This window comes from Panthera pardus, unplaced genomic scaffold (assembly GCF_024362965.1).
Source record: "Panthera pardus isolate Hobbes unplaced genomic scaffold, ASM2436296v1 HiC_scaffold_6, whole genome shotgun sequence".
Lineage (NCBI taxonomy): Eukaryota > Metazoa > Chordata > Mammalia > Carnivora > Felidae > Panthera > Panthera pardus.
The window spans coordinates 11,023,615-11,043,488 of NW_026526991.1; the positions used below are offsets into that span (position 1 = coordinate 11,023,615).

Sequence of the window (19,874 nt, forward strand, 5' to 3'; positions counted from 1 at the left end):
GTTTGCAGCGGGGGGGGCCCGGGGGCCAGGAGGAGGGGAAGAGGGGAGGCTGGAGGGAGGAGGGAAGGTTTCCCGGGGGCTGTGGTGACAGGAGGTGGGGCAAGGCTGGGGGCTTCAGTCCCAGGGTCCCGGCGGGGGCAGGGAAGATGCCCCCCACCCCCCACCCCCAGCCAGAGTCCCCAGCCAGCCCCCTGCAGCCAGTGCGCTGTGTAGAGCTGTGCCCTTCACCCCGACCCTCCTCACTCACACCTCCCCCTCCTTGCGACACGGCTTCTTCGGACTCCACTCGGGTCAGCCCCTCCGCGTCTGCCTGGCCATCGTGACTTCAGTGTTAACGGCCACATCACACAACACACACATCACAAAGCAGGTGAGATGAATTGCGATAAGTTGTTTAACCCAATACAGCCGTCGTGTAATCAATGTGGAAACTTCTCACTGAGGTGTCGGACATTCTTTGTTCGCCCTGAGGCTTGGATCTCACCACCAGCGCGTCTCAGGTCGGACTGGCCGCACCTCAGGGGCTCAGGGGCCACCTGTGGCCAGTGGCCGCCTCAATGGAGAGCACCCCTCTATAGAATCAGGGAGGAGTTGAAATCATGTCCAGCTGAACGGAAAGTAGCATCAGACCCCGCTTTCCCCCTTTCTGTCCCTGGACCACAGGGGCCCAGCCTCCTGCTCTCTCTCGGGCCACTGGCTCCTCCGGGGTCCCCAGTCTAGGTAAGGAGACCCGCGCGAGCCCCTGCCCCCGCCGCCCGGGGCCTCTGCACAGCCCCCATCCTCAGTCCCTTCCTCCCCCCCAACCTCATGCTCTAGGGGACCGGGGGCTGTAACCAGGCAGGAACGTCACCAGGCAACAGGCCTCAGGGGAGAGCTCAGATCTCCTGCACCTGCCCGCCAGCCTCCGGGGTGCCCACGGGGCGGGGTGGGGTGGGGCGGGCGCTGCCTGTCTCCTGCCTCTGGCCTGTTTACCTGGGCTCAGTCACCGCGCTGACCTGAACCCGGCAGAAGGCCCATGGAGCCTGGGGCCACAGGCCACAGGGGACAAGGGCCAGACAGCCCGGCCATGGCTCTGGGCCATTGATCCAGCCCAGGCTGGCTGGTGGGGGTAGGGAGACCTTGGCCTGGACAAACAGAGGCTCTGGGGCCTGCGTGCAGGCCCGGCACCCACCTGCTACTCCCAGAGGTAAGCGGGGGCCTCCAGGACGGGGGACCAGGATCTAAGAATGGCCCGGTGACAGTGTCCGTTCTGAGAGCCAGGCCCGGCTCTCTGGGGCTGGAGCCTCCGGCCCTGCTCTGAGAACAGGTCTTCAGGGCCCCGTCGGCCAGACAGCGACTGGGTAAGCAGAGGGCGAGGGGTCCCCAGAGCCGGGGTGGGGGCGAGACGGGGCAGAGTGAGGCCAGGTATATGGGCAGGCACGGGGGCAGTGGGGACACTGCGGGCTCCGGGGGCTGGGAGGCCTGGGTTCCGGTGGGGCCGGTGGACCCTGGGCCAGGGACTGGGCGGAGGAGGGGCCCCGTCTGCCAGGCCGAGCTCCCCACCCACACTCCGCAACACTGGATGTGCCCTGCTCCCTACCTACGCACCCACCTGGGCTCTCGGGTGTGGGAGACGGGCCCCGAGCCTCACGCTGCGCCGAACGGGGGACCCTTAGGCCCCAGGCCCGGAGCTGCATGCAGCCGGCTCTGCGCGTGCGTGCGCGTGTGTGAAGTTTGAGGAATGCATCCGTGAGTTTGTGTGTCACAGACGGAGGTGTGTGTACCTGAACGTGTGTCCGCCTTTGTGATCTGTGTGTGGGTTTATCACATATTTATACCGTATTCGCGTGTGTGTGGAAGGGACTTTCACGCGCTCCCCCCACCCTCGGGCACACGCCACGTGGCTCGTAGCAGGGATCTGCTCCAGGCCCGGGTCCTCCTCGCTGGAAGGTGCCTTCCATGGCTCTAGATGAGATTTCTGGTCTGTTCCTCCCCGCTCTGCCCTGCGGTGGCTCAGTGACCTTGGGCAAGTCGTTTTCTCTCCCCGTACCTCATTTCCCCCAACTATTAGATAGAGATAACAAAGCAGAACATTCCAGGCTGCTGGAGGCTGAGATACAACGTGATTCGCAACATGGTCCAGTAAAGGGCTGGCAGGCACGGGGGTGGCCCGGCCCCTGCCCCCCCCCCCCCGGGAGCTCAGCTTCCGGTGGGCCGACTGAGGACGCTCCGATGGTCAGGGAGAGCTGGAGGGCAGAGGGGCAGGTGCCAGGGAAGGCGCCAGGTGCTCAGATCAGAGAAGAAGCCGGTGTCATTTGGGGCACACCCAGCCCTCCTTCCAGGGGCTCACCCTCAGGGGACAGAGAATGTCCCAAGGTGAACTGCGCGTTGATGGGGGAGGCCCGGGATGCTCCAGAGAAGCAGCCACCCCTCCTGAGGCACCCTGGGAGAACTGCCAAGAGGAGGTGGGAGGCGCGCAGGGGTCAGCTGGGAGCTGGCCAAGTCAGAGGAGGGCAGCCCAGGCAGAGGGAAAGCCAGGTGACGAGCAAGAACTTTCAGGGTTCCCGAAATGACCCACGTGACGCTTTTCATGCAGAGCGAGCTCAGGGCCCTTGACCTGTATACCTCTTCTAGCATCTTCGTTGTTAGAACTGATGGCCGAGAAGTCCAGTGTCAAGGGGAAAAAGAAAGCAGAGAGAAAGGAAGGCAGGAGAAGTCGGCCGGGCCACGCGTGCCCAAAGCGCCCTCCAGCTATCGGGAAGGAGCTGGGATCCCAGCATTCCCTCGCTTGACGACAAGTACTGGGGGGTCGAGCTCTGCCCAGGGAGCAGGGCACACAGCGGTGGGCAGAATAAAGCCCCTGTCCCGGTGCCGCTTTCAGCCAGAGAGGAGACAAAGGACACTCAGCATCATGCAGTGTAGGTCACCAGAAGCGCTGTGAAGAAATTCGAGCAAAAGACCTGGAGGGCGAGGAGCAGTTTTTGGGGCGAACTGAAGGAAAAGCGTTCCTGGCAGAGGAAACAGCATGTGCAAAGGCCCTGAGGTGCCGCGTACTTGATAGTGGAAGGTCTGGCAAGGAGCTGGGTGTGGCTGCAGCAGAGGGTGGGAGAGGACAGAAAGACACTCCAGGGCCATGTCCCATAGGCTCTTGTGGGCTGTGATCTGGGCTTCGGGCTCCGCTCTAGGTGGAGGAGAGCGATGTGAGGCCCACGAGTGGGGCCCACGGTGAAAAGCCCGCTCTGGCGGTTGTGTGGGAATTCGTTAGTGGCGGTGACCACACAGCTGGCTACTACAGGAGTCGAGGTGACGGATGATACTGACCTGGATGACGGTGGGAGCCCTAGAGGTTCCAGGAAGGGGTCGGGTTCTAGAAGCAGCTGGAGGGTAGAACCACAGACCTTTCTGATGGACTGAACCCTGGAAGCAACCAGAGAGGGGGGCACTGTATCATAGTAAAAGACAGGAGTCGTGGGTCATCTTCCCAGCTGTCACTTGTCACACCTGCCCATCTCCTGCTGGGCTGTCAGCCCCAAGAGGACGGGAGACAGGGCTCATATTCACCAGTGCGCGTCCCCCCCTTCCCCGTGCCCACTGCAGAGCCCGACACCAAGCAGGTGCCCGACAAAAATGGAGTGGTTCGGGGGCACCTGGGTGGCCCAGTCGGTTAAGCGTCCGACTTCGGCTCAGGTCACGATCTCACAGTTCGTGGGTTCGAGCCCCACATCAGGCTCTGTGCTGACAGCTCAGGGCCTGGGGCCCGCTTCCCATTCTGTGTCCCCCCCTCTCTCTGCCCCTCCCCAGCTCACGCTCTGTCTCTCAAAAAATGAATACAGGTTAAAAAAAAAAATTTTTTTTAATGGAGTCGTTCAGGGGGACACGGCAGGCAAGCCCCAGGTTCCGCCTCCTGGAGGCAGCAAGGTGTAGGAGAGAGCACCGTACCAGGGGTCTGGAGACCTGGGGGCTCTCGCCATTCGTTTTCTCATTCACGTAGCAGGGCCTGTGGGTTCTGCGGGGAAGCAGGGGTGAGGAGGACGCGGGCCTGTCTCTCCTGTGGGGGGAAGAGACGAAGCCACAAGCCAGGCATCCTGGGGATCTGACCGCCCAGGAGAGGAGGCGGCCTACTACCCAGGGCCTGGGGACCCATCGCCAGGCTGGTGGCCTTGCACGGGGCCTTTAGGGATCCCTGCAGTCCTCAGACGGAGGGCGTGGCTGCACAAAGGTGTGGCTTTGTGGGCCTGCGGGGCGATGTGCGGGATGGGAGTTAGGGTTACGGGAGAAGGTGGGCAGCAGCCTGGCCATGGAGGGTCTTGGGCACTACAGCAAGGGTTCGGAGGTGGCCACGAGGGCGTTCTGAGCAGGCGAGCGGTTGGAGGTGGGCAGGGAGTGCTGCGCGGTGACAGTGTGATGGCACGTTGGAGGAGACAGGAGACGGGGACCCCAGGGAGGAGTCTGCCCCAGGAGCCCAGGTGGGAGGTGATGGGGAGGTCCCGCTGAATTGCCCCCCCACCGTCAACTTGGGCTGGATCCAACTTGGGCCGATCTTACCTTGGGTTTCTGCCCAGTGGCTTTGCTAATACTGGGCTCCTCTGTGATGCTCACTGTCCCCCCCCAGATGCGAGTGAGGGACACTTAGGAAGAAGATGAAATCCGTGGAGTGAAGGTCTGGTCTCGGGGGTGGGGAGAAGGGAGGGGAGGCCTGCTGAGCATCCCACCCTGGACTGCTCCCCTAGGCGCCTCCCCTAATAGACCTCTGACCTTCTCCGGGCCTCGTTTCCCCCCACCCCCCACCCCCGCCTCGGTACCCCGATGATGCGTGAGCCAGCAGAGCATAGGGGTCGGGGCGCTACCCTGCTTGGGTTTACAGTCTGGTTCTGTTGCTCTAACCAACCGTGAGACCCCGGCCAAGCCGCTCAACCTCACCTCTGTGCCCCCAAGTCCCCATGGCGGTGCGAGAAATCCCGCAATAGCTCCTTGGTGATCCAGGCTCAAGAGTATATAACCAGGGGTGTGGCCGCCTCTGGCAGAAGCGGTGGACCTGGGCCGAGAGAGGACCTGGGCTCTCCTCGAGCCAGCCTGCCAGGACGGCCAGCTTGTCACCAGGGTTGCTGCGGACGCTTTGGGAGGCGGGCGAGGCTGCCCCGACCTTCGCAGGATGTGCACCAGCCATCCTCGGCTGCGGCCCCGTGGGTACTGATGGCTTCTGGAAGAGCCTCAGCCCGGCTGAGGGTTGCCAACAGTCCCTCCTCCCTTGCGCTCCCGGGGGGGGGGGGGGACACTGTAAGGGTCACTGTGGCTGGGAGCCAGAGACTTAACAATGCCAAGAGGAGCAACGGGGAGCAGGGACGCAGGGAGGAGGGCCAGGAGGCCCCTTGAATCCAGCCGGGAGAGCTTCGAGCTTCGCCGGGGAGCCCCATTTTTCATAAAAAAACCTAAGACGCAGCCCCAAGGAAAGCCCTCCCACCCCCTCACCCCCACCTACACATCTGGGGATGTATTTTAAAGCCACAGTGGCATTTATGGATGCAGTGAGACACTTCTCGAGGGTCTAGCATCCTGACCCTGCCGGTGGGTGGATGGCTAAAGGGCCTTCCCTGAAAAGCCAAATAACACCCAGAAGTTTCCTTGGGGGTTCCGAAGATACAGCCGCAGACCCAGGGCACTGAGAGCGGCAACATCCGGTTGTGATTAAGTCATGATCTATTAATGAACAGCTCATTTACAGGAAGCAGCCCACGGTCCTGGCAGGAGCGGGGAGACAGAACCCCCCCCCCCCGCCCACCCCCGGGCTTGATCCCCACCTTCCTGCTGTGTGACCCTGGGCCAGTGTGGCTTAGCCTCTAGGGCGTCGGGTTTTTCATCTGTAAAACGGGGCTGATCGTGAGTGACAGATCCTCAAACCGCATTGGGAAAATGAGCCTAAGAAAATCCCGGACTGAGCTGTTGCTGTAATGCTCTGGCCGTCGGCTTCCTCCTCTGCCCAATGGCTGCGGAACCTCGAACGGTGTTTGGAGGTTTGAGCCAGACACGTAAAGTGTCCACACAGCGTGGGCCCGAGGAAGGGGAACGCAGAGGGACAACGAGCCCCACGCCCCTGGGTGAGCACATGAAATGAAAAGTGTTCCCGAGACGCTCGATGAAATTTAGTTTGTGCCTCCTCTGGCCCCAAGACCCTCTCGGCTGGGGGGCGGAGACCAGAGGGGACGCACTTCTGGAAGGGCAGGGGTCTGGCCCAGCATTATACTGGCTCAGGGGCTGCCGGGGGAGGGTTTACGTGAATGGAAGGCAGCGGTATTTCGGGACGCTGTGCCACGGAGAACCGAGAGGAAGGAAATCGCCTGAGCGGACAGAAGGCCAAGGGCGCGAGGAGCTGGTTGATAGAAATTTGCACTCCGGGCACTCCGGCTGCGGGTACCATCGCGGGGCGGTGGGGGGCTTGGGAACCGAAGCCCCTCTCTGTCCTCGGACCCCAGAGAGGCCGGTGCGGCCGCAAAGGTGGCGTTTCCAGAGCCCGACTGAGTCCAGCTCCGCTTGCCCTCTGGAGCGAGCGGCCCCAAGACCCTAGGAGGTGGCTCGTGCCCTCTCTCAATCACCACCTTCCAGAGTCGCGGACTTCCCATCCCAAAGGCAGGGCTGCTGTCTTCCGTGCACGCTTGGTATTCGGCAAAAGCTCCTTTGCCGACGCCGGGTCGTTTCCAACCCGGGTCTGTTTCTCCACCAGGATGCCCGTGGCCGAGGCCCCCCAGGCAGCTGGCGGACAGGGCGATGGAGGTGATGGCGAGGAGGCAGAGCCGGAGGGGATGTTCAAGGCCCCCAAGGACTCCAAGAGAAAAGTCCGGGACTACCTCCGCCTGGCGCCCCTGTGGCTGGCCCTTGTCGTGCTGGCTTCGGTGGGGGTCCTGCTCTGGTATTTCCTAGGTAACCTGTGGGCCCGTCTGGGAGAGGCGCCTGGGGAGGACTTGGGATGGCCGTCGGGGACGTACCAGGAGAGACCGGAAGTCCAGGCTCGGGGAATGCGGAGTTCACTGCGTGAACTTGGGCAAGGCACTTCTTCTCTGAGTCTTTCTGCCGTCCTGTGAGATGGGAGAGCTCCTGCACCTATGTTCTAGGTCCCGGGCTCGGGTCAAGGGCAAGTTCCTTGCTGGAGTCAAGCGCCCCCAGCTCCCTCCAGCGGGGGAAGGCGTATTCTCACAGCACCCAATTCCTGTGAACCGACAAGCAGGAGTGTAAACATTGCCTCCACTTGCCTGAAGCCCTCCTGGGTTGCCCCTGGGCTCAGAGCCAGTTGGCTCTGCGGGAGGAGGCCCAGCGGCACAGGAGGTACCTGGCACCTAGGGTGGGGACCACAGCTCTGTCACCTCTGGGTCTCCAGGACCCAGCATGAGTGGGGATGAAGGGGAGGGAGACACAGGACTCAGACGCCCGGGGGAGTGTCCTTGCACAGAGATGGCTTTCACACCCCAGCTCGGGCACGCTTACAATTCAACACACGGGGAAGGGGGTTCTGGAGTGTCCAGAGCAGGCGGCCAGAGGACGCTGGCCTTGGTCTGAAGTTTCGCCTCCCCCTCTGGTATCACAGCCCTCAACTGGTCCCCGGGAGACCCAGGAGCAACGGGCCCATGTTCTTGGGTCCATCTGTCTATCCTTCCATTCATTCATTCATTCATTCACTCACGCATGCATGGCTTCATTCATTCATTCATCCACTCACTCCCTTATTCAGTACCAAGCACTTTCTGTGCCCCAGGCTCTGTGCCAGGCTCTGAAGATAGCCCCCTGCCCTCACCAGGAAGCAGGGCATGGGCTAGGACAGAGGAAGGTGACCGGCCAAGGAACCAGAGTGGAGACAATGCACCTTGCCCAAGCGATCAGAGACTTCCCATAAACACTCTGCGGAAGTTAGATAGTCTCCTTACTGGCTGAGTCTCATGGTGAATGTCAGGCCCTGTGAAGGGAACGGGGACCCACTACGGAGCAGGCCTCAGAGACATCAGCCCAGGCCCAGCTCCAGCGGGCGTCGGGGTAGGGATTATCTGGAGCCGGCCCCTGGGCCATGCTGTTAGGAAGCCTAGGCCTGATGCACCTGCTGGCCATGACTTAGACTGTGAATCCGCTCAGAGCCAAGCAAGGCGGGCAGGCCGGGGGGTGGGGGGGTGGGGGTGGAAGCTGTGTGCATTTCACCACTGGCAGGAACCCAGTACCCCAAATAGCACAGAGCTGCCGAGGCCTCGGGATGATTAGTCTTCGGGGTAAACCGCGGTGTCGGGCTGGAGGGCCAGGAACCCAAGGGCCAATCGGCTTTCTTTGAGGAGTCTAACTGCTCCTGATTCTGCTCCGGGAGTACATTCACCCCTCGGGGAGGGGGTGCTCCCTGGGGCTGAGGACCCAGCGTGGGGGGGGGGGTGCTCCAAAGCCCCCAAAGGGATTTAAGGGTAAAAGGAGGCACTTCCAGGAGCTATTTGAAGGATTCTTCCCGCCCAGGCTCACGCTGTGCTCCGGGTGCTGGGCGAGGCGAAGAATCTAGAAGGGGAGACAGACAGGGGGCCTGTTCTACTGCAGCAGGAGAAGCCCAAAGTGACAAGCCAATGACTGGTTAAGTGGCAGTCAGACTCTAGAAAGGGGCCCGGGGGAGAGGAGAGGCAGGGGTAGGGGCTGGCTCCCCGGGCGGGCAGGTCCTGGGCCCTGGGGTGCCTTCTACTTACGCTGGGGGCCCTCATGACTGCCCAGCTCTGTCTTCCTCGTACTTACCCTCCCCTGCTCTCCTGGGTGACCGTTCATGCTTTCTTCTTCCCAGCACCAAACCCCGCGGGCGCCCCCCCCCATTTCTCTGCTCCCCCCTTTGCAGCAAACTCCTCGAAAGACCCGTCTCTACTTCTGCACCCCCCGCCTCTCCGGTACCTTCTCCAATCTGGCTCCCCGTCCCCCGCCCCCAACGGCGCTTGCCAAAGTCACCAGTCATCGCGTCGCTATATCCGACGTCCGGCCCTCTGTCCGCCTTGCACCTGAGCCACCGGCAGCATCCGACCAGGCCCCTCACTCCCTCCTCCTCGAAACCCTCTCCTCACGTGGCTTCCAGGGCGCCCCACATTTTCTTTACCCCCAGCTCATACTGCTTCTCCCGCGTGTCCTTCGCTGGTCGAGGGCTCCCCTTCTCCCTAGTCCGCCTTCTTCTTTCAGGGGCTCATCCGGTGCCCCTGGCCTTAAATGTCCTTTATACCCGGGTGACTCCCAAATCCGTCCAGCCTGGGCCCCTCTGTTGCCGGGGCTTGCCCTCCACCAGGATGCCTAAGGGCATCTCGGACCGCAGCCCACGGCTCTCCCTCGTTTCCTCTGGACCCGCACCCCCCAGCCCACTCAGTGGCCATCCCGACCCTCCAGCCGTGCCCCCCTTTGCTCCCCTCTTTTACACCCCGGCCCCAATTAGCCAGCAGGCCTGGTCGCCCCTCGCCTGGCCACTGTCACTGGACGACTGTAGGAGACCCCCTCCCCTGACGGCCGCGGGGCTCCCTGCTTCCGCCCTTGTCCCCTTACAGCCCGTTCACACAACACCAGGGGGACCGATTTAGAAAGCAGATCAAAGCACCTAACCTCTCCCCTTAAACCTCCCCCGGCTCCTACCTCATGGCAAAACCCAAGTCCCCCCGTCCCTCCCCCCTCCCATCTCTTCCTACTCTCCCCTCCTTCCCTCCTTGTGTTTCTCAAGTACACCACATGAGCTCCTGCCTCAGGACCTTTGGGCTTGCTGGTCCCTCTGCCTGGATTAATCCTGTAGATTAACATCCGCCTTCTTCCCTGGCCACCAGGTCACGGCCCGCCCTCACCCTTGATCTCCGAGGCACTGACACCTCTAAGTGCTCGTTTATTGTCTGCCTTTCTTGCTCAACAAACCATTAAGGGCAGGGTGTTGTTTTCTTCACTGTTATACCGCGAGCGCGAACACAGTAGGGTTCTCAAGTACCATTTGCTGACTGAGTGAATAAACGAATGAACGGGGCTAGAGACCCAGGGCTGTGACTCCGGTGAAGGGAAGGATGCACGGAGGCGCTAACCCGCAAACCTGACCTTCTCGGCCACGCGGGTCCCCTGGCTTTCGTGTGGTCTGCATCCTGGACTGATTCTTGTGTCCGAGCTTCTGCCTGGGAGCCTTCGGGACATAGACCATCCGTCTATGGGCTTCTTTCCTCCCTGTCGCCGAACAAACCGGACGACGCTACGTCCACGGCAATGATGATGACGGCGGAGGGGCCTCGGAGGCCCGGGATGCCGGCCGCTGAGCTGAGGGTTTGGGTGGCAGGAGAAGGCGTCGGGGAGACCGGAGGCTCCCTCGGCTGACCTTGTTGGTTCTTCCCGGGCAGGGTACAAGGCGGAGGTCACGGTCAGCCAGGTGTACTCGGGGAGCCTCCGCGTGCTCAATCGCCACTTCTCCCAGGACCTCGCCCGCCGGGAGTCCAGTGCCTTCCGCAGTGAAACGGCCAAAGCCCAGAGGATGGTAGGGAAGGGCTGCAGGGAAGGGAGGGAACGGACGAGGGGTGGGGAGGGACTCAGAGGGCCCCGGTCAGGCCGAGCCCACCGGTCAGTCGCTTCAGAGCCCTCGCTGGGAGCCGGGTCCTGTTCCAGGCACGACGGGAGGGGAACGTAAGACGGGGGGGTGGGAAAGTCAGTGGACTCGGGGGTGAAACGCACTTGGGTTAAGTCCCGATGGTCACTTCCTAGCAGCCTTACCTTGGGGGAGGTCAGGGTCGTGCAGGGGTGCTGTCCGGGCCCACCCACATCCCCTCCCCTCCAGGGCGATGGTTTCCTGCCCTGGGGATGGTCTCGGGCTGCCCGTACGTCCTACCCTCCGGCTGTGGGATGGCACCCCGCCCGGGAGGGCAGGCCGGAAGTACTGAGGAGCAGTGCTTCCTGGGAGTAACCTTCAGCCACGACACAGGGCGCGGGTAGATAAGTACCCCAGCTCCCTTGGCCTTGGTGAGGCGCCAGCTCTGAGGATGCCCCCACCGCCTCCCAGGGCTCCGTGTTGGACGGTGCCTCAGCTGCCCACGGCCCTGTCCTCCTTCACAGCCACACTGGCCGTCCCCCTGCTGGCCTGTCCTCCTCGCCCCCCCCCTCCCAGTGCTCTCCAGAATCACCCCCAAAGAAGCCACTCTCCCCACACCCTTGTCCCGGGGCTTGCTTCTGGGGGACCTGCCCAAGGCTCTCTTTCCTCCTCTGTAGCGCGGATAATCCAGAGGGGCGCGGGGTCGAAAGGGGATGGTGGGGACGTTGTTCAAGGTGTCTGAGATGCTTCGCAAATGCACCTCCTGCCGTCCGCACTGGGCTGCGAACACGCGCGCAAACCGACCAGCTCAGCCCCCGTGGCTGGTGGCTGGGGGGGGGGGGGGTGAGGACCCGACTCGGGAGCCGAACGGGGCTCTCCGGAGTGGAGGGGCGACTTTTGACGAGGAGGGACGGAAGCCATCGGTGGTCTGGCGTAGGCGGCAGCGTTGAGGGGCAAGGCCTAGGTATGGGGGGAGGGGAAAGGAACGGGGGTCAAGTTTGTTCTCCGCCGCTCGTCCGCTGGGTGACCTCGGGCAAGCCTCTCCACCCCGTGGGTTCCTGTCAAGCAGGGCCACCGACAAGGGCAAAGGACACGCGCCCGTGGGAGGGGGTTTCCGCAGAGGGTCCCCAGGGTGCTGCTGTCTCCTCTCCTTTTAGCTCAAGGAGCTCATTGCTAGCACCCGCCTGGGGCCTTACTACAACTCCAGCTCAGTCTATTCGTTTGGGTGAGTCGTCGCGGGCCCCACCCCCAGCCCTCACTAGAACCTGAGACTCAGAGACAAGGAGGGGGTGCTGGCGGCTGCCGATGCGATGGGCTTGTTTTTAAAAATGGGGACACCCAGACATGGGCCTTCCCTTCGCGGAGCTCGGTTTCCTCACCTGTAGAATGGGCACAAGGCCGCAGTGGGGCTCACGCCAGACCGTGGCTGTGCGGCGCGCGGACGCCGCACGGGAGTTGGGGTGGCGGGAGTCCGGGTGGCCCAGCTGTCCCGTGCATGTCCGGCTCCGGCCGGTGGCACACCCCTGAACCCCGCCCGCGCGCGGCCGGGAGGTAGAGAGCGCCTCGCTCCGGGTTTGTCGGGAGGAGGTTTCCACGTGAAGGGGGAGGACAGCGCGGGGGGGAGGGGGGAGTGGGGGGGGTGGGGAGTGGGCACGAGCCACGCTTGGCTGTCTCCCCCCCGGAGCCGGATTTCCGGCCCCTTCCCACCCGCCTCGCCTTCTGCCTGCCTTAGGGAGGGGCCTCTCACCTGCTTCTTCTGGTTCATCCTCCAAATCCCCGAGCACCGCCGGCAGATGCTGAGCCCCGAGGTGGTGCGGGCGTTGCTGGCGGAGGAGATACAGTCCACGGCCAACGGCTCGGCCCCCGCCCCCTACAGGGCCGACTACGAGGTGGACCCCGAGGGCCTGGTGATCCTGGGTCAGTACTGGGGAGGGGGGGGGGTGTGGGGCGGGCCGGTGAGGGCTCCGCAGGCCTGGATGCTCTCAGGGTGGGGGTGGGGTGGTCTCCGAGCGACCCCCACCCCCACCCGGGGAGCCAGGACCACTGCGGGGCGGTAGGGGGTCGGCACTCAGGGTCAATCTCAGGCAGGCTGGCTCTGATGGTGGCCGCAATTTTTACTTGCACTTTTTAATTTCGTTTTATTTATTTACCTTTGGTCTTTGTTGATTTGTCTGTTCGTTTCCTTTTAACAGAGGCCAGCGTGAAAGACATAGTTGCCCTGAACGCCACGCTGGGTACGCGCCTGGGGTTTTTCTTTCCCCTCCGCTTCGTTTTGAGTCGCTGTTGCTCTTGGCTTTGGTCGAGTGTCGGGGGGCCGCGTGGCTTCCGGTGGGTGCGGGGAGCAGTGGCCTGGAGGGACCCGGGGGGGCTGCCGTGGTGGGCTTGGTGATGAGTCCCGAGCGAGGCTTGGGCCCGCAGGGGACGCGAGGGATGGTGCCCGCGTGCATGCGTGCGTGCGCGTGCGTGCGCGTGCGTGTGTGTGTGTGCGCGCGCGCGCGTTGCCTGTGCGGGGTGTCGGAGTGAGTAGCCGGGTTAATTGCACGTAAACGTGACTCTCCTTTTTTTTATCGCCAAACTCCCAAGCTGCGGTTTCCACTAATGGTAGAAAATACTCTTGCCAATTCCAAGCGTTATCAGCCGCTTTGCATTTAAACCTTGGTCTCTTGGAGATCTTTCTGTCACGTTCAAGGATAATCCCTTCACATTTTCCTTCCCCTTCTTAGCCAGGCTCTTCTGCCCTGTCTTCCTCCCCCACTCCCATGCCCTGTTGCCAGAGTCGCTTTGCTTTTCTCCAAGAGGCTCCGTAGTCCTCCTCCTGCACCCTGGGAACAAAGTACCAGCAGGGCCACCATGCCGCACAGCGCCAGGCGGCACTGTCCACATCGGAGTCTGCGTCACTGGAGACTCCTGCGGTTGTGCAGTGCACAACCTGTGCTGCTGTGCCCTGTGGTTCCCGAGCAGAAGCTCCTAAATTCCCAGCTCCTTCTTACATTACCTAGAGTGTCTACCCAGAGCTGAGGCCAGGCTGAGGGCATCAGCCCCCTCTCAGTGGGGCAGGCAGGATTGAAATCATCGTCATACCCTCTCTTATCTTCTGGCCGGTCAAATGCTCACTTCTTCGGGGGATGGAGGTGATGAGGTCAAAGTGCGACTTCCAAGTAGCTGAAATCATGGTTCTCGAAACTATAGTGAGCACACATCAAAGATGTATTTAACTTCTTAACGAGGGAACCAGTAGAATATTGCAAAACTGGTTCAAAGGAGAATGTGAAAGACGGACGGATGGAGGGATCGATCGATCGATCTCCCTACTTAGCTCCCTATCATCTTCCTCTGCACCGGTACTCACACCGCCGTGACCCTTGGTCTTGGATGGGCTTCTCTGCCACCCTTGCCTGAGCTGGCTGTCCACGCGTCCTCAGGTTTCTGGCGGTTCCTTCGTAATTATCTTTATTTGGTTCAGTGCACGTCTGGAGTCCCTGCTCCCCGACAGCACGGTGTCTAATGGGGCGAGGATGACAATTCAAATCCTTCGTACAGGCTTTTTCGAGCATTTCCCCCATGCCTGCTCTGGGGACATCAGATGACCGTGTCCTCACCCCTGCCCTCAGAGGAGCTCTGAGCCCAGGAGAGAGACAGACAAATAAACAGAATCTCATAACACCAAGTGCCAGCGCTAGAGCAGAGGTCCCAGGGGCAGCGGAAGGGGGGGGATCGTTCCACCCTGGGGGCGGAGGGACACCAGGGGCCACAATCCAAAGCAGAAGAAGGGACCCTGCCTCTAGAGGGAGGGAAAAGTTGCTCCTGCCCGGGAGGGCGGGGGGTCCTGGATGCTTTCATGGGGGTGGGGGGAGGCAGGCAGCAGACTCAGGCGTGGGAGATGGGTAGGGGTCTGTCAGGCTGCGAAGAGGAAGGGACACTCTGGGCAGAGGGAACAGTGTGAGCAAAGGCCAGGCGAGGAGAATGCAGCAGGCATGTTCGTTTACTCTCTCCCAATGACTGGAGGTGACAGGGTTCCCAAACATATTTCTGATGATCAACAGAGACCAGCAGATACTTCTCTACTTAATAAGCCTCAAAAAAAAGTGGGGGGGGGTGTGCCTGGGTGGCTCAGTCGGTTAAGCATCCAACTTCGGCTCAGGTCATGATCTCACGGTCCGTGAGTTCAAGCTCCATGTCAGGCTCTGTGCGGACAGCTCGGAGCCTGGAGTCTGCTTTGGATTCTGTGTCTCCCTCTCTCTGCCCCTTCCCCGCTCATGCTCTATCTCTCTCTGCCTCTCCAAAACAAAGAAAACTAATTAAAAAAGAGAGAAATTATTAAAATGGCAAAAGCAAAACCTCAACGTGGGGCAAGATTTGAAGAAAAAAGACAACCAGGAAGAGCCAGGCGGCCTTCCCCAGGTGCTGGCTCAGGCAGATCAGAGGCCCTGTCTCTTCCCTGTCACTGGTGCCCCGTCCCCCCCCTCCCCGCACCTCGCCCCCCCCCCCCGGAGGAAATCAACTCCCTGATGGAGTCAGGACGGCCAGGGCTCAGGACGAGGGGGTTGAGGCAGCAGTATCTGAGCAAAGCATCCTCCCCTCCGTTCCCTTACTGGTGCTCAGAACCCCCCAGAGAAGGAGGTGGGAAATGGGCGACCATAGTGTGCGTTCGCCAAAACGGAGTGGCGAAGCAACCGAGTCACGCGGCTGATGAGAAGGTGGCGCTGGGACTGCAGGGCAGGGGGCGAGCCCCTCACCCACCAGGCTGCCTCCCACCTACCGGGGCGCCTCCCCTCATCCCTGCTGCTCCCCGGGCTACCCTAGCGTGAGGCTTCGAGGAGAGACTTGGGCTCCAGGGGAGAAACTGTTTGTTGGCTGCTGGTCCCTGGGGCCTGAATCAAACACACAGTAGGGCCCCCACCGACCGTGCCGAGGGAGTGAGCGCACGAAGATGCTAGAACGGTGCAGGGGGGCCTGCCGCGCATGTCCTGACATTGCCCGCAAGGCTCATGGATTCAGTCAGGCGGCAGGTGCAGCGGGGTGCGGACGCAGGAGGGGAGTCTGTGACGGAGAAGGGGCTGCAGAGTGAGGGCAGCTGGCGGGACTGGCTGTGTCTGAGCCTCAAGCGGGGGGGGGGCCTGGCTGGAGGCTGACAAGTCACAGGGCTCTCTGCCCCAGCTCCCCCTTCTCCCCCTCCCCCCACTCACCTAGGGAAACATCCCCCCGCGTACGGAGCACCTGCTTTGTGCCAGGCCCCGTGGTGGGCACGCAAACGCACATCAGCCCTAAGCGTGTGACAAGGCCTGCAGGGCGGTGTCGTGGCCCCCATCCGGCCCGGGTCTGTAAAGGGGGACGCTGACAGCAACTGCTTCACGGGGCTGTTAAGTGAGGTGGTGAGTGGAGGGCGCTTAGCCGCCCTCCCCGCAGCCCTGCATCAAATGCTTAATCAGTGCGATCTGTGTCCTCATCATTAGCTCGAGGCCACTTTCTCGACCGAGCGCTGCCTCTCGGCCCCACCGGAGCGCGCGCCCTTCTCTCCACCTGAAATGAAACCCTCACCCTAGTCCCCCCTTTTTGCAAAAAAAATTTTTTAGAAGTTCATTAGTGCGAGACAGCGCATGAGCGGGGGAGGGGCAGACACAGACTCGGAAGCGGGCTCCAGGCGGGCTCCGAGCTGTTCATGCAGAGCCCGACGCGGGGCTCGAACTCGCGAACCGCGAGATCGCGAGATCGCGACCTGAGCCGAAGTCGGACGCTTAACCGACGGAGCCCCCCCCGGGACCCCCTCACCCTTCTCCCCTTATTGCACAGCCACCTTGCAGGTCGCTCGGCCTCCTCGAAGCTGCTCCCAGCAGTCAGAGGGGTCTGTGATCCAAGACCCGCCACGCCCCAGCGCTGCCTAACCTTCCATGGCTCCCCGTGGCCACGGGGGAAAGGGTCTCCGCTCCAGGGCGTGATCTGGGCCCTGCCTCCCTTCTCCGGCTTGCTCTCTTGCCTCAAAGTCCCCTGGCCCCCTCTGGCCACCGGCCGTTTGTTCGCGCTGTGACCCTGCCTCCCCCCACCCCCCCACCCCCACCCCAGGTCTCCCCAGCCCTACAGCCGGCTGGGCTTAGAGCCCTCGCTTCCTGAGCTGTTACTTACTGCTGGGCTCTGTATCTGTCCTCGCTGTTCTTGGTGCTCCCAGGCGGTGACCGGACCTTTCTCTGGCACTCGCCGGGCACGGAGAGGTCAGTGAGCGCTTAAGCGAATGAACGAATGGACCCATGAGTGAATGCGTGGATGGGGAGAGATGGGAACCAGCGGGGAGACAGAAAGAAGGGACATGGCACATCTGGGCTGATCCCCATCCAGCTGCTGTCCCCGGGCCACCACCGCCCAGGTGAGGACCGGCTGGCCCCCCGGGGTCTCTCCTCCTGGCTAACAGGGGTCAGGGGGCCTGTGCCTCTCCCTCCTCCAGGCTGCTACCGCTACAGCTACGTGGGCCAGGGCCAGGTCCAACGGCTGAAGGGGCCCGACCACCTGGTCTCCAGCTGCCTGTGGCACCTGCAGGGCCCCAAGGATCTCATGCTCAAACTGCGGCTCGAGTGGACGCTGGCCGAGTGCCGGGACCGGCTGGCCATGTACGACGTGGCCGGGCCCCTGGAGAGGAGGCTCATCACCTCGTGAGTCCTGGGAAGGGGGCGGTGATGTGGGGGCCAAATCGCACCCCGTTCCGAGATGAGGGGCTGTGTGACCCTGCTCCTCGGCGTGCGGTCTCTGAGAGGCAGCGGGGCTAGCCCACGGAGAAAGGGAAAAGAGGCTGAAAGGGGCTGCGTCTTGTGGGCCGTCCCCTTTCCCTCCCTGAGCCTCGGTTTCCCCACCTGTAACAAAGCGGTTGTACGAGATGACCCGGAACCTCAGCACTGAGGGGCGACAGGGCTTGTCAGGACGCTTCAGGGTTTGGCAGCCCCAGACCTCCCACCTCCCCACCCCCCTTCTGGTGCTTCTCAGGGGCGTGTCCTAAGGCAAGTCACTTTGCCTCTCTGAGCCTCGGTTTCCTCACTTGTAAAATGGGGGCAGAATCACGCCCACCTTGCCGGGTTATTGCGAGGATTTAATCAGTGCCACGCTTCTCACACATCGTAATGCTATCCATTATTGCTACGTGTTCAGTGTATCTATCAAATATCCAGTAACTGCTGTCCGTTACTGCTCTCATTGTATATAGTCTAGTGGGATTGGGTCACGAGGGGCATTGAATGCCAGGAGCAGTTTGAGCTGTAACACTTGCTAAGTGGCCCCCACTTACCAGCCCCCCCCGCAAAAGTTCTTGAGCAGAGGAGCGGGGCTTTAGGACATCGGATAGGATGACAAGGGCAGGAAGCAGGCAAGTGGCGGTGGGGGTGGTGGGGGGAGACCACGAGGGGGCTGGAAATGGCCTCGGCCTCCAGGAGATGTGGCCACCTCCGCAGCGTGGGGGAGGGGCTCTGTGAGCCCAGGTGTCACGTGGCTCTGTGACAGGTAGAGGGGCCCGGCTGGGAGGGCAGGGGGGGTGCCCCAGGCTGCTGCCTCCTCTGTCTCGCTCGGGCTGGCCCAGCTTCCAGGCGGGAGTGGGGGCGAGAGCCGCGTGTTCAGATCAAGGGCAATCCTGGAGGCTGGGCAGGGCCGAGGTTCTCCCCCAGATCCCTCCCCTCCCCCCCCCCCCCCCCCCCGCCCCGGGCCTCTCTGAATATCCTGGCTCTGAGGCGGCACACTCATTTGCGACACCGCCCCCCCACATGGTGACCTCAATCTGGGGTGTGCGTGGGCTGGGTTCCTGGAGGGCTCTGGGAAGGCGGAGAAGTCAGACACCATCTGATTTCCAGCCCCGATGAGGGTGGGGACACTTGCGGGCTTCCCCTGGGGCTTCTTCAAGCCCCACCCCCCACACGGCCTGCCCAGAGGGAGGGGACCCGGCTCGGCCTCGCCCCTGCCGGCTGTGGTACCCAGGCAGCTCGGACATCCCACCTCAGAGCCTTGCAGTCTCCAATGATGGGTCGGATAAGGTCAGGGGGTCCCCAGACTTGCACGCCAGAGCCGTGAGAGGGTCTTGCGCGGTGATAAAGAGGACAGAGCAGGAGGGTCCCCCGCCCTACTTGAACCCCGTGGTTTGTCTTATGGGTTTCACACCCTGGGAGACGGCGACACATTTTTGTCTCTGCTGCTAAGCAGATAAAAGAAAAGAACCCCCAACGTTAAAGGCTGAGGCGCCCACTACAGGTGACCTCGGGCCCCTCAACCCTGAAACCTGGGCTCCCTGCGGGGTACCGGCCGGGCACTCGGGGGCCACAGGGCTTCTGAGGGGACAGGGGCTGAGGGACGGGAGGCAACCTCCTGGCCTCTCTCACCTGAGGAGCTGGCCTGACCCTCACAGGGCCTCCAGTCGGCCTCCTGGGCCAGAGAGGGTCAGAAACCTGCCCAAGGACACACAGCAGGTTGGCCACAGCTGTGCTGCTCTTAGATCGCCCTCCCGGGCCCCTCCCGCCCCGGCCACCTTTCTCTGTCCTTCCAGGGTCTACGGCTGCAGTCGCCAGGAGCCCGTGGTGGAAGTCCTGGCATCCGGCGCCGTCATGGCTGTGGTCTGGAAGAAAGGCCTGCACAGCTACTACGACCCCTTTGTACTCTCGGTGCAGCCTGTGGCCTTCCAGGGTGAGGGGTCGGGTCCCTAGGGATGGGGGTGGGTGGGGCATTGCTGTGAGAAACCCAGGGCACAGGCCAGCAGGCCTTTCACCTTCCTGTTGGAGTTGGGAGTGGGACGGGGGCAGAGGGAAGGTTCTGGAAGCTCCTCCGCTCTCCACCCTCCCGTGCCCTCGGCCCCTCTCTTCTGTCCTCTATTCTCACTCCATTTCCCTACCTTTCACCTGGCTCTCCGGCCCTCCCTGTCCCTGTCCCCCGTCTCCCTCATTCTCTCTCCCGCCCTCTTTCTGTTTATTGTCTGTTCTGTCCCCACCCTGGACCTGTGTCTCGTCTCCAGGCTCCTCCCCTGGCCCTTTCCGCTCTCCCCCCCCCCCCGCCCCCGGCCACCCCCCTCCCGCCCCTGCACCTGCCTGAGGCTAGAGGGTGGGTCTGTGGTCAGGAGGCCCCGAGAACCTCAGATTCACCCCCAGACCACCCCCGCATACCTAGGGTGAGCCCCACATCTCTCTGGAGAAGGCGTTCGGCTCAGGGAGGGCTATCCACACCATTTCCGGGAAGGGCTCCCCAGGCTGCCCACGGGTCTCCCCGCTGTCCTCCTGCTCCGGATCTCCCTCGCTGACACCCCCTTTCCCAGGAAGAGCTCACCTTGCCCTTCGTGCCCTGGCTGTCGTTAGGCCTGGATCAGCGAGGCCCCTCTAGTTTCTGGAGCAGGTGGAAGAGAGGGTTG

The 19,874-nt window shown here is 62.5% G+C and overlaps 1 protein-coding gene across 4 annotated transcripts in view; it reads left to right on the forward strand.

Annotated features, from left to right (window-relative positions):
* The first annotated feature begins 979 nt into the window (after window positions 1–979).
* Window positions 980–19,874, forward strand: part of TMPRSS6 (transmembrane serine protease 6) — a 43,381-nt gene continuing 24,486 nt past the window's right edge. For 2 of the 4 annotated variants that reach the window (XM_019446806.2, XM_053895128.1), the window contains exons 1-8: window positions 980–1,186; window positions 6,698–6,894; window positions 10,332–10,465; window positions 11,671–11,738; window positions 12,246–12,430; window positions 12,706–12,747; window positions 16,950–17,154; window positions 19,023–19,159. In XM_019446806.2, coding sequence (XP_019302351.2) covers window positions 6,699–6,894; window positions 10,332–10,465; window positions 11,671–11,738; window positions 12,246–12,430; window positions 12,706–12,747; window positions 16,950–17,154; window positions 19,023–19,159 — 967 coding nt within the window. In that variant the 5' untranslated portion in view covers window positions 980–1,186; window position 6,698. The other 2 variants (XM_053895126.1, XM_053895127.1) reach the window with 2 other exon arrangements.